Source organism: Danio aesculapii, chromosome 3, assembly GCF_903798145.1.
Source record: "Danio aesculapii chromosome 3, fDanAes4.1, whole genome shotgun sequence".
Lineage (NCBI taxonomy): Eukaryota > Metazoa > Chordata > Actinopteri > Cypriniformes > Danionidae > Danio > Danio aesculapii.
In genome coordinates this window covers 41,209,669-41,224,406 of record NC_079437.1, presented here as the reverse complement: position 1 = coordinate 41,224,406, position 14,738 = coordinate 41,209,669, and the positions used below count along the sequence as shown (strand labels likewise).

Sequence of the window (14,738 nt, the reverse complement as noted above, 5' to 3'; positions counted from 1 at the left end):
GAAGCGAATCATAAACAAATGTCCATTCATACTTCATCCATTCATACTTCATTTTGGAAGTAGCACAAACACTTGGAGAATTTCATAATTAGAACAAGGCGTTCATCAAATCGCTGATTCCCCCCCCACCCCTTATGCCGAGTTCAGACTGCATGATTTTAGCCTTGATTTTGACTCACCGAGAGATTGAGAAATCGCAGACAAATTCATAAAATCACAGGCAAATCACTCATTCACGTGAGTACCAATCACACCGTGTGAACTATTATGACATGATCTGAGAGAATCGCAGATGAGTCACAGACACCTATGAGATATTTGGTGTTCTAAGTATCTGGAATTGTCTGCGATTGAAATCATGCCGTGTGAAATGTGTTCTGACTGGCGATTACCTACAGCCAATGAGAGCAGCATCCACTAGTGTGGATATCTGCAGGCCAGCGGGAGGTTGGGGGAAATATTAAAAATGCTTATTTTCTGTATATTTTGACCCAAGAATTGGAGGAAAAACTAGTGTAAATTTGGTAGGAGCACCCGTGTCTGTTTTATCTGTCATCTGAACAATACCACAATCGGGTCGAAAATGAAATAACGTTGAAGAGAAATTGCTAATTCCCTCAAAAGCCAGATGAGCAAAATAAGTACATTTTCTACCCCATCAAAAGCTTTTTTCTCATTGTGTAGTTCATAACAAAAAATACACTACATGACCTTGCGTTGTTTCCATGTCACTTCTTGCACGTGTTTGGTTGTGAGACGTAGTTTGCGAACCAAGATAAAGTTGTCGGCGATTCTTTCTATTCTAAAGTTATGCAGTGTGAAACCCCCTGCTGCTGATCCATCTTGCAGTGTGAACAAAGCAGCGATGAAACGCTACCCCAGATAGTCATGCAGTGTGAAAACATCTGTGACACGATGACTACTTTGAAAATCGTGCAGTCTTAACTCGCATTAATCGCATTCCCAGTGTAAACACAGTGTTATTTTATGGGCTCGACAGGCCACCTTTAACAGCCTGCTTCTTAACCTGTCGTGTACATGAAATTCCTGAAGAAGAGCTGCTATACTTTGTCATGGATGCAGACCGTTTCCTGGAAGCATTTGGCTGGTCTGGTGGTCTTATTCTGGGTGCAGTCTGCTGGTCCTTGTTTGTGGGACTTGAGGTGGGACTGTTCGGTGTGGGGACTGTCCTAATGGGTCTCTGTGGTATTTGCGTTGGCCTAACTGGAGTGATTTGTCCTATGGACAGCTTTTCAGGAGATGAAGGTGGTGTAATGCTAGTCTTTTTCTGCACCATAGCTTTTCCAGGCAGTTGCTTATGTATGCCACATTTAGGAGCTTGAAGCCCAAATGAGCAGTTAATAGTGTCTAGTCTGCTAATGGGTAACTTAGTTGACCCTCTTCTATCTTGAATAGGAATTCTGGATGATGCCTGAGGTGAGTGCTAGTATGAAGAACAGAACATGAATTAATGATATTATTCTTAATTCAAAACTAGAGCTTGCTTCTTGATAGTACAGGAAGAATTCTTTACCTTCCTTGCCAGACTCTCCATCTTGGGTTTTGCCCCTGACAGGTTCTTGTTCATTTGATTCATACAAAATTGATCCCCGTCTTGTTTTTCCTCATCAGGAGCTGTTGGGTAACATGTTTCCTTCCCATTCCTACTGTAAACCTCATGACCCAGCGTATCCTCTGTAAGTTTTCTATCATTTGTAGTTTTCGGTTGTACAGGCTTGCTTTTGCATATCTTTGTTTCTTTGCTCAGTGCAACTATTGGACTTCTGGGATCAGACTGGTTCTGCTCTGTCATTTGGAGGTCTGAATCTTCTAATATCAACAGCTCAATAGATTCAAATTGTTCTGGCATTTTCCTCTGAGGATTGTGCTGCTCAGATTTTATCTTTAACACTGCTTGACTGACCTCATCATTCGGTAGCCTTAAATACTCATTCAAACCTTCTTCGAATCTGAGGTTATGTTGGTGTTTTGAACTACAGTCTAAACAAGTCAATGACTTTTGCAGTTCCTCACTCTTAGACAACTCTATTGACTTCGTTATCTCAGGCTTCTCTGGAATTACAGAAGTTACATCTGCTTTATCTTGCAGCATTGAGCTATTAAACAAACTGTCTGTTGCAGAGTGCAGGATAACATTTCCTTCTGCAGGTTTGCGTATTATGTCTAGACTTACCTCAGGTTGTAAGTCCTGAAGTGTTTTTACAGACTGTTCCTCACATACTACATCTACACTAACCTCAGACACAAAACCAGCGTCCGAATTTTTCATAGCTAACAGTAGAGGCTTCTCCTCACCTAATAAATTACTTGCATTGGGTTGTAACCCTTGTAGTGATTCTTTTTCAGATTTCTCAAGACTTACTTCAAGTTGTAAGTCCTGCATTTTAATGTTTTCAGCTACCTCTACAGACACATTTACTACTGGAGGTTTGAGTAGTAGGTCTGAACTTGATCCAGGTTGTAAGTCCTGAAGCGACTTTACAGACTTTTCCTCACATGCTACATCTCGATTAACCTCCGAGTCAAAGTTTCGGTTTGAAATATTCTTGGCTAATAGTAGAGGCTTCTCCTGGCCTATTAAACCTACATTTGCATCAGGTCGTAACCCTTGTGGTGATTTTTTTCCAGATACCTCACACATTAAATCTAGACCTTCTTCAAGTTGTAAGTCCTGCATTGTCTTTTTTTCAGATTCCTCTACAGACACATTTACTTCTGAAGATTTGAGTCGTAAGTCTGAATTTGATTCAGGTTGAAAGTCCTGAAGCAACTTTGCAGACTTTTCCTCACATGCTATATCTCGATTAACCTCACACTCAAGGTTTGGGTTTGAAATCTTAGCTAACAGTAAAGGATTCTTCTTGCCTATTAAACCTAGACTTGCATCAGGTTGTAACCCTCTTAGTGATTCTCTTTCAGATTCCTCACACATTAAATCTAGACCTTCTTCAAGTTGTAAGTCCTGCATTGCCGCCTTTTCATATTCCTCTATACACACATTTACTTCTAAAGGTTTGAGTTGTAAGTCTGAACTTGACCCGGAATGTAAGTCCTGGAGTGTCTGTACAGACGGTTCCACACATACTACATCTACACTAACCTCAGACACAAAGCCAAAGTCGGAATTTTTCTTAGATGGCCATAGAGGCTTGTAGTGTAACCCTTGTAGTGATCCTTTTTTAGATTCCTCACACATTAAATCTAGACTTGCTTTAAGCTGTAAGTCCTGCATTGCCAATTTTTTAGCTACCTTTTTTACTTCTGGAGGTTTGAGTATTAAGTCTGAACTTAACTCAGGTTGTAAGTCCTGGAGTGACTTAACAGACTGTTCCTTACACACTACATCTACACTAACCTCCGACTCAAATTCTGGGTTTGGATTTCTCTTATTAAATAGCACAAACTTATCCTTACTATTTATATTCTGACTTGCATGAGGTAATAACGCTTGTAGTGTTTCTATTTCTAAGTCCTGTATTGCCATTTTTTCAGTTAACTGCACAGACACTGCCTCGGACTGTATCTCTAAAAATTGCTGAGATGCACTTGTCATATGTTGTTGCAAAACACTGCTCATCGATTCACTCTCTACTACTGGCTTTGATGTAACTTCAGAATCTTGTACTTGTTTGGGAAGTTTCTCATTCAGTTGAGTTTGAGTATTATCTTTAGATAATAAAACTGCCCTTAAGTCATCTGGCAGGTGACTATCGGCTGTCATGTCTAGAACATGTTGATATTCAGGCTGCTCCTGTCCAGAATGCATTTTAGGTTTCTCTTTAATGTTTTGACAGCTTAGCTCGGGTAGTTTCTGAGCTTCCAGTATGAGCTTTGTTATTTGCTGTGGTTCATTAAGATTTTCAGCTGAACTTAGTTCCTTAGAAACCATACAGTCAATCTCTGACTTCAAACCCACTGTATCACTGCACTCAAAGTACTCATCTGATGTTGAAGAGAAGTTTAAATAACCATTAGTAGTCTGTAAGAAACGGCAGCTTTCACTATCTTTCACCGGCTGTTTACTATCATTTATTATAGCACCTTTGTCGTTTTCTTGGGCAAAGGTGGTTTTGGAAAGTGCGGTTGTTGTTTTGCACTCTGCTGATAAGAAATTGAAGATAATACTGCAAGAGGTTTTCAAAAGTTTTGGAGTTAAAAAGTTCTGAGAATTACTAAAGTCTTTACAGTCTTGAGCAGGGCATGATTTTGAACGAAAAATTGCTTGCCCTTGATGACCGTCTTTGATCAGATTAGGCAAAGATTCTGGTGTTTCTTCAGGCACAAAGATATCTCCCACAGACCTGAAGTCAGCCACTGGGCTAAAACACTCATAGTATTCATCAGACAATGAAGACACGCAGGAGTCAGAGTTAGACATCTCTATACCATTGCAGCCATTTTGGTCTGTCTCTGGTTTTGTTTCTATGTTGTTTTGAGTGACAACACCAGTTATGATTTGGTCATCTTGGCTTTGCTTGACAGAAGGGCTTTTTGGGATTGCAAATGACTCCAGAAGATGAGATTTGTTGGACACAGCTGTTGATTTTAAGTACAACTCTTCTGAGGTATGGTTAGAACATTTAAGAGTTTGTAGAGTATCTTGAGTTTGTTTTGTATCTGAGACTGTATCGTCTTGAAAAGATGACATTGCTTTGGAAAAGTCTTTGTTAGTGTAAATGTTTTTGCTCCGCAAAGACTTGGTGTCCAGGTCTTTTTCTAACACACACGGTTCCTCTTTATCTACCTTATTACATGCAAGCACATGCATAATTTTTGCCTTTTCCAAAGGCAAAACAAGATCCTCAATCTGGCTGCTTGTTTGATGTTGATTTTTATCAAAATCCATCTGAGCTTCTCCTGGTGTTTGCTTTTGAGCTGGAACTTTAGGGTGAGACAATGTTTGAGGTACGGGTCCAGGACTAGCCCTCAGAAATGAAGACTCCACTGGCTCATGAACAGGATCCTTGAATCGAATGGCTTGAGACACTTCAAAGAGTTCTGAACGCATTAGGTGAGCTTGCAACGGCTTGTTAGCATCTCTTATATTAATGAAACCAATGACGTCACTCGGTGGGTCAGGATCAGGCCAGGTTGGGATATAATTGATCATGTTTGCCTTTTCCAGGTTGAGCAGTCCTGGGTGAACAGGTGGCACCACTGGGGTGACTTTGACAACTTCTGTCAGATTCTTAGAAGTGCTGTTCTGGGCTCTTGTCTGGTCAGATACAGGTCCATTGGTGGTAAAAGCACAGTTGGAGACCAGAGTGTATTTCGGGTTAATGAGCTTGAGTGCTTTGGTGGCTGAGGGAAGTGGAGTGGGTACTGCCTGAGGGACGTATTCAGGTTCAGGCTCACTGCTCAGATTAATCTTGCTCAGGCACACTCCATTAGATAACATGTACATGTCCTGAAACAGTGTGTCAAATGTGTCGACTGCTTGGCCGGTGAGAACGGTGATGAGGTTTCTGTCCAGTCTGGAGGCAGACCATGTGAAGCTGAAAGTGAAGAGGTTCTTTTCAAATTTTAATACTTGCATGTGGATTTCTTTAGTAAGTAGAATAATAAATGTAACCTTACATTAGACTGGTATGACCAGGCTTACCTATATGACCCTGAGACTGCTTTGTCACCGTCAATAAACATGAACTTCTGGCTTTGACTTCCATACACTCTTTTTGAGGATCGACTGAGAAATTCTGCACCCCTAATGCTGCGCACTCGCAAATTCTGTTGGTGAAACAAAGCATGTTTCGTTAAGGTTTTTATGGAAAAAAAGACAGTATCAAAAATATATTTCTTCTCTTAGTGGCTCATAACTAGGCCCACAAGGAATCTGCGTGCACAGAATTCCGCAGAATTCCACAGATTTTTAGCACATCATTAATTCTGTTTATTTACTTGAGTAAATGTGTGTAAATCTATATTTATTCAGTTTTTAAATTAATTACAGTAGTAGTATTGACTAACATGAAAATGTTCATCTGATTTATGTACAATACAGTTTGTAAAGTAATATTTTCTGTCTTTTAGTAGAGATATTATAAGAAACTTGCTTTGTTTACCAAATAAAGTGGATCTAATTGGATTTGCATTTTAAACATTAAATAAAAGTTAAAAAGATATTATTTTTTATTTCACATATTAAGGTTTTAGTTATGATACTCCCAAAATAATTCCTCAGAAATCCACAGATTTTTATAAAAATTCTCAGCAGAAATCGCAAAAAACGTCCGCAGATTCCATCTGGCTCTACTCATAACTTTAATAAAACAATTGAACAAATATCATATAAGGCCAAAACAGATTCAGTCTGGTTGTGATCAGGTCTTCATCATCATCTGAGTTTTTTTTTCACACATGCAACAAAGTTGTCCTACCACCAAGTGTACGTGATACCTTTATGTGAGATAGACAAAAGCTAATACAGCAAATATTTAGGTCAGGGTATTTGCATATGTCCCCAGTTTTACAGACATCGTTTGAGGCTAGTCAAGATTAAATTGCATGTTTGAGCTCAATTAAAAATAAATTGCGGTGAGATATCTTAAAATATGTCAGTGTCATTTTTTGTCTTCAGGTGCACACCAGTAATGTATTTTTCACATTTTTATAAATGTGGCTTAAATAGCCTAATTTAACTAAGGCCTAGTCCTGGCTTAATCTAAGCCCAGTTTGTGAAACTGGGCCTTAATGTTCATTCATTCATTTTCTTTTTTGACTTAGACCCTTTTTTTTTATCTGGGGTCGCCACAGCGGAATGAACCACCAACTTATCCAGCATATGTTTTACGCAGCGGATGCCCTTCCAGCTGCAACCCATCACTGGGAAATGGGCCATAATGTTTATTACATAATATCTAGAAGGTTTGTAGTAAGTATATTTGATTTGTTCCTTTTAAACTGTGTCTATACATGTAATGTCTTCCAAATACATTGCTTCTCATCGCTGATACAGTATAAAATCCTGGTCTATTTAAAAATGTTTTGTGTGTGTTGCATAGTTGCATAATTAAATTCCAGCAACAGAAATCTGTTCTGTCCCGATAAACAAGAGTGACAAGAGTCATAAGTGCTCACAGTCGCCTCAGGGTGTTGACTTTCTGATTTGGAGTAGTTCTGGTAACAACAGTTCTCTCTCAGTTGGTTTTAATAATGTAATAATTGCTATATATTTGTATTATTTCTGTGAATGAATCCTTAATCTTAAACTCTAAGTCAAACTAGTTAACAGTATTAATTGTGACATGCCTTGAGGTGTCCAGTGTGCATGCCTGCTTTCTCACACATCCTCATGAAGTGCTTCACTCCAGTGGCCTCCAGCATAATGTAGACAGCAACCTTTCGCCTGTAGCTTGCTTCTAGGAGATCTTTAAAGATGTCAATATCGGTGAATAAGTCCATGACAACTGCAATAACCTGCAAAGGAAAGAGTATCAGCAAGAACTTAGTGGTAAAACAAAAAAATATACAACGTAAGAGCTGTCAAAAACCTACTGTACTTTGTTAGTGTGGTCCAAATGTTTCTTTTTTCTGAATTATATTTTTATTGGCTTGATAAACTTTTGAGGGAACTTGTTTATGTTTTTTATAAAAGAGGATCTGGAGTATGCCTATATGCCTACGCCTATGGTTTAATTTACTTAAGCAGGGGTTTTCAAACTTTTAGGACACATGACCCCCCCCCCCCCCCCCCCCCCAAAGTTTGTCCAATTTTCCAACCTCGTACTCATTCACATATTACTTGCTGCGTTTAAAGTGCATAGCATTAATTATATTGAAACATAAATATACAGCTTACCTGATCAAGTGTGATGGCTGAGCCTTTTTCTGTGAGCACAACATGCTAATCTGTGGTTGGATTCCTGACACGACTAACCATAAATCATCTTCCACTGTCAATAAGCATGAGCCATAGCATACTTGCTTTTGATGTACATGCATACAGAAAATTCTGCTTCCCAAAATCAAGTTCACAGAGCCCTGATAGTGTGGTTGAGTCGAACATTGAGTATGTTTAGATGGGCAACAATATTTTAATACGATTTTAATATGATTAAAACAATACTCTGATTAAGAGTCTACCATGTAAACAGCGATTTTTTTGATCACCTTAATCTGACTAAAGTCATAATTGAACTAAGCAGAAATGGAATTAAGACATGGAGTATGCATATATTAGTGGCATTACTGAAGTAAACACTGCAATCAAACTATTACTGTCATGTAGGACCTTTCGCCGCATTTTGTGACAAGATCCATACACGCGGCTGTCAGTAAAGGACCACTCACACACACACACACACACACACACATCACGAAATGCGAAAGATTTTTTCCATCTATTCGACGTGCAATATCAATAAAAACAACACTCTACCACCAGTCCTTCATATTCGCGTCAAATACCCCAGTTTGTCGCGGGGGCATGAATGAAATGTTCAAGAGTAAATTAAACTGCCGAACTGCAGTTAAAGATGAAACACCCAAAATTACATGAGACTTTGCAGGAAATGTGAATAGCCTGGTGATTCAACATTCAAAAAGCACTTCACGTAATTATATTATTGTCTTATTCAGATTAAGGCAAATAACTATTACTGATGTCCATGTAAAGTAGTCAGTAGTCTTCAAAGTAAGTGAAACATCCAGATGGGCATCCTGCTGATTTGATTCAGAAGGGCACTTTTTTGTCAGATGGCTCACCGGATTGACTTTCATTCATTCCCCGTCATTCGTTTTAAAAAGCACCTGGTCCATTTTATTTGTATATATTTTACTCAAACGCATCAACTCTACAGGTGCCTGATAGTTAGCTGTGGAGATAACGTTAATCATATTGTTTCCTCTAGTGAACGCATAAAAATCGTCATCATAATTTACTCGAGTACACGCCTCAATGTCTCGCATCCCCCTTAATAGGTGCTCGCGCCCCACAGTTTGAAAAACCCCTGGTCTACCGAACAAACCATCATTTTACAATAACTTGTCTAATTACCCTAACCTGTCTAGTTAACCTAATTAATCTAGTTAAGCCTTTAAATGTCACTTTAAGCTGAATAGAAGTGTCTTGAAAAATATCTAGTAAAATATTATTTACTGTCATCATGGCAAAGATAAAATAAATCAGTTATTAGAAATGAGTTATTAAAACTATTATATTTAGAAATGTGTTGAAAAATTTTATTTGCTAAACAAAAATTGGGGGAAAAAATAAAAGGGGGCTAATAATTCTGACTTCAACTGTGTGTGCGTGTGTGTGTATTTAATGTGTTATATGTTTAATAAAAACTTTGTAATTATAGCTATTTACATTTATTTAAAATCTTAATATTCACATTGGCATTTTTATATCTCATATTTGTATATTTATATATTTATATCATTTGCTTCTACATCAAATTGAAGTTCTTTATTTACATTGAAAATGCAATTAAAGCATCTACTTTTATGTTTTATTTTTTAATTGTTTAAAAAGGTTTGGGTGAAATCATTATACAGGTTAGAGAAGAGAGTCAAGAAAAAAAATAACTTATGCTTGTTTATTTTAAATAAGCTATACAAATTTGTTTAACTTTTTACGACAAATGGGTAAAACCTAGTGGTTTTAAGGATAGTGAGAAGTAAGGATAGTGAGAAAGGATAAAAATATTAGATGAGAGTTAATTGTTATTATTATATAACAATAAATTACAATTCTGATAATATTTTTTGGTATACCCTCTATAGTATTATAACCATAAATTAAATTTTTACAACTGTAAATAATGGTAAAAATGTATAGCATTCAAATTTGGGGAAGCTTAAAAAAAACTGTAATATGGAAACAATGCTAAAGCTGTTTACGCTATTTTCTTGATGTGCTGCTTTAAACCCCAAGTGTTTTAAATCTTTGCTTTCTAGTCAAAAGTTCCAGCAGCATCCCTATAACTCAGAATATATATATATATATATATATATATATATATATATATATATATATATATATATATATATATATATATATATATATATATATATATATATATATAATGACATCAGCCTGTTTTATGAGCTCGAGCACACGTGTAGATCTCTACATGCTCACTGTACTTTGAACAGTGTCTTATTCACCAGAGCTGAGTCACAACAAAAATCATCCCCTCATAAAACATTCATCACCTACCTTCTGTGCTTGGCCGATCATTTTTCTTACGACCCCTTTAATATGTGACTGTCCCTCATAAGGGGGTTGAGTGTACACCTGAACACGGGTCACCCCGCGGTAGGACGCCCGGTCCGGCCATCCGATGTCCAGCTGCGGGATGGAGCGGTCCGAGCGGTCGGGCCAGTACTGTAGGGAAAACCACTTCCCCATCACCTTCCCAGTAAACCTCAGCATTATTTTGAGTAGATCCCGGGGAGTAAACCTCCGCGGTGCCGAGAATCCTCTCAAGTTCAAGGTCCGACAGAAAGCAGCGGAGGTTGTTTGTTTTGATGTAGTCCTCGAAAGCGTCCCGTCCGGCTTGGATCAGTGTCTCCAACGCGAGCCTCTGACCTTCACTGTACAAAAACTCCGGCTTGGACTCGTTAGTGCGCGCGTTGATGTGATTATCATCAAGACACTGAACCTGTGACAGTGCCATTACTTGAGCTCAGTTGTATTTTAAACAGCATTTAAAATGGCTTTGTTATTGACAGGTACAGTTCAACTGTTGAAACACTCATTTAAATATTGGATGTTAAGAAGACGTACGCAAACAATGTAAGATCCGGTTACTTCAGTCACTTCTGCTCACCTGGTTGATCCTGTTAAGAATACTATTATGCGTGTTCACGACAAATGCATAAGCTAAGCAGGTGACCGTGCACACCTCTGTCACGTGACTAACAACCAACGAGAGAACTCGGCGTTATCAAACTTTCAGAGGCTACTGTTGTCCATGAGTTCAAACCATTGGTTCAAACCATATTTTACAGTCTATGGTTCAAACATACATGATACATTCACAGCAGTTTGACAGTAAAGTGCGTCGTGCTAGACTTGTAAGTATTTAACTGTACACACACAGCACCTAATATTGCAGTCATTCATTTTGAAGTGACAGATGACCCAAAAAGGCTGCCTGTGGTTTAGCCACAATACATTTCAGAGTTTCACTGATGCTTTTGAAATCTTTTAAATGAGTTGACGTGAATTAGCTATTTACTCACCAAAATAATGTAATTCGTGTAAATATTGGTATTATAATGGGTTCAATTCTGTTAATGTATTAAAAGGGATGTTTACACGCATGTGTGTTGTAACCTATTACATGTAGTCTAATCTGAAATACATAATACGATTCCAGAAATGTTAGTCCCTTCATTTATCAGGGGTCTCCACAGCAGAATGAACCGCCAACTTCTCCAGCATGTGTTTTACGCAGAGGATGCCCTTTCAGCTGCAACCCAGCACTGGGAAACATCCATACACGCTCATTCACACACATGCACTACGACCAGTTTAGCTTATTCAATTAATCTACACCACATGTCTTTGGACTGTGGCGGAAACCGGAGCACCTGGAGGAAACCCACGCGAACACGGGAAGAACATGTAAACGCCACACAGAAATGCCAACTGACCCAGCTGGGGCTCGAACCAGGAAACCTTCTTGCTGTGAGGCGACAGCACTAACCACTGAGCCACTGTGCCACCTATATTACATTTTACTGTTTTTTTAAATGAATCAAATCATAGCAAATTATTCGCACAATGTCACTAAATTATAGAACGATCACATCTGCATTTCAAGCTCCTAAATTTGGGAAGAAAAAAGGTTGAAAATAATTAAAAACAATTATAAAGTAATTCCTTAATTAAACTTAGTAATTTAGATTACTGAGAGATTTTTTAGTATTTAGTTAATGTTGCTATTAAAGTCCCCATGAAATCAAAACTAGCCTTATGATTCTGTCAGCTCACATTGCTAGTTTTGTGGTGAACAATTAATCTGTGCATGTTATTAAGAAAAAAAAATGTTTGCTCTTCTGATTTTTAATTGAAATCCGAAAATGCACTTTCTGTTTTTTTACAGTTTAATTGTCAGATTACGTATATCTTAGGAATTAGGCGTGGCTAACATATTTAACCACGCCCCTCCAACTGTCAGTAGCTATGATTCCATCCACCTATTTTAATGTGCATTTTGTTGATGTGCATAAAAAGCAATTGTTGGAAACACCATGATGCCATAAGTTTTAAAAATGCGCATAAAAAACGCATGTGCATATCGGAGTAGGATAAACTTTTAATTTGATAATAAAAGATGCGCATAAACTACGATGGAAACACTTTTACCGAACAAATTCCAGTATGCGCATTAAAATAGTCATGTGATTTTGTTATAAGAGACCATGTGATGATAAAAATGTGCATGAATGGACAAACCAGCAAGCTGAGCACATTGTAAAACATCTGAAATGTTGTTTTGGTCATTCTTAACCAGTTAAACTGTTGACGTGATGTCATCGACTTTCGCTTTAAGATTTTAAGGGCTAGCATTGCACCAGACCTCCTTAAGTGGTTTCGTTTGAAAGTATAGAAGCTATATTTTATGCACATATGCATCACTGCAGTTTTTATTCTACTGTACAAAAGTTATTTACACTTAAATAGACAGTATTTTGGATACCCGAGTTGGATATTGAACATTGGTTCATTTTCATATTTTTCATATGATTCATATATGACACATCTACAAGTTATAGCTCCAATGAATAAAAAAAATTCCAGTATGCGCGTTAAAATAGTCATGTGATTTTGTTATAAGAAATCATGTGATGATTAAAATGTGTGTGAATGGACAAACCAGCAGGCTGAGCACACTGTAAATCATCTGAAATGTTGTTTTGGTCATTGTAAAATGCCTTAACCATTTCAGAATTAGTGTTATTATATTATTAATGACCTCCAGAATCAAAAGTGTCTGTGCTCCGCGTCTCATGCCTTTAAACACCACCACGCATTCATTGCGTGTTGGCATGGTGTTCTGAGGTGCAGGTCATTTATTAAATAAATAAATAAGACTCACGCAGCTTCTTCTACTGCAGCAAATTCCAGTTTTGCTTTTTATATTTGGGGCCAGTTAATCAGGAAGTGACGATTTGGTTCTCTTTGGCTACTTGGACAGAAATGCTGCTTTATTCACACGTCTTTTATGCGATATTCCAGTTTTGTGCATACATTTAATTTGCATTTTTGGATGTAAACAGCTACTTTTGACAACAAACAGAAATGGTGAGCAGGAGGTGTCTGTTTTGTTTGTAATAACTCTCCCCAAACTTTTTTCCTGATCCTTCTGAATGAAATGCCTACTTTACTACATCCATTCAGCTCACTGTAGAAAAACAAGCCACGCCCATTGTTTACTCATTAAATATTCCGTTTCTCTAGGAGCTGCGTCACAAAATGAAAAAAATAACAGTCGCATCTTCCGGTTCATGGGGACTTTAAATAGCACCTATTTTACCTCTTATTCAAGAGTTAAGATAAGTCTTTTGTGTCTCCAGAATGTGTCTGTAAAGTAAAACTCAAAACACCCATCAGATTATTTATTATAGCTTTCAGAATAGTAGAATTTTCTGCTCTGAACACAATGTAGCTGTTTTTGTTGTCTGTGCCTAGTTCTCCCCGACCACCCTTCCCTTGTGTCTTTCAGAGTGTGCCTCAATCTCCGGCTGTGTCAGTTAAACAGCACAGTGACAGACATGAAGGAAGCAGATCTAACGTAACGTTTGTGAGAAATACTACAGTAAGAACTTTACCAATGATTATTATCGGATGTATTCATTGTGGAGTTGCAACGATGAGTCACACATAATGTCATTACAAAGTTAACACACACAGCAGACACACACATAGTGCCCGTGCTTAACTTTGTACTGTTTTTGCAGGGCAAATGTGACAGGATACACGTTAATATTCACTGCTGTATTGATATCCGTTATGTTAATGTACAAAATAAACCTGATTTAACATCCACAAACTGGGTTCGAAGCATTTTCTTATATTATTAAACTGACATGCCGCTGTGATGTTAAAAAGTGGAGGAGTCGGGGAGTCGTGGAGAAAAGTGAAGAGCGGGGCGGGGATCAATGTGAGGAGGGGGATCAGTAAAATGAGGTTGTTCCGGCACAAATTAGGCCCTGATTGTTATTAGGCCACGGATTACTATGTAGACATGTGAATATGCGCCTGTCAATCAATTCGATGGGCGGCAAAAAACACACGTTGCAGTGGGCTTCAAAATGGGAGGGATTGGATCCTATTTTAACGTCAGGAAATTTAAATAAAAAGAAACTTATTGTCTTTATATATAACTGTGGACACACTATACCTACACACAGTTCTGTCCAAATAGCTTACACAAGATGATTTTCATCATATGTGCTCTTTAATAAACCCAACAATGTATGAAATTAATCAAATAACTTCACGTATAAACTGTAAAAGTTCCATTGGAGAAAAAAAATTTAATGTGGAGTATCAAAATGGCTGACGTACATATTCATTCGTATTCATTTCACACATTCATACTCATCATAATGGTAACATTTACATCATTAAAAGAAAATCAGACAACAGTTATCAACAATATATATATATATATATATATATATATATATATATATATATATATATATATATATATATATATATATATATATACACAGACACACACAGAAAATATGTGTAA

The 14,738-nt window shown here is 37.6% G+C and overlaps 1 protein-coding gene across 1 annotated transcript in view; it reads right to left on the bottom strand.

Moving 5' to 3' along the window:
* Nucleotides 1–10,791, bottom strand: part of fam83ga (family with sequence similarity 83 member Ga) — an 11,114-nt gene extending 323 nt beyond the window's left edge. Inside the window, 6 exon segments of the mRNA XM_056454001.1 lie at nucleotides 1–1,444; nucleotides 1,535–5,516; nucleotides 5,624–5,748; nucleotides 7,270–7,437; nucleotides 10,184–10,361; nucleotides 10,363–10,791. The exon segment at nucleotides 1–1,444 is cut by the window's left edge and continues 323 nt beyond it. Of these exon segments, the coding sequence (XP_056309976.1) occupies nucleotides 986–1,444; nucleotides 1,535–5,516; nucleotides 5,624–5,748; nucleotides 7,270–7,437; nucleotides 10,184–10,361; nucleotides 10,363–10,643 (5,193 nt within the window). The 5' untranslated portion in view covers nucleotides 10,644–10,791 and the 3' untranslated portion in view covers nucleotides 1–985.
* Between the last annotated feature and the right edge of the window lie 3,947 nt (nucleotides 10,792–14,738).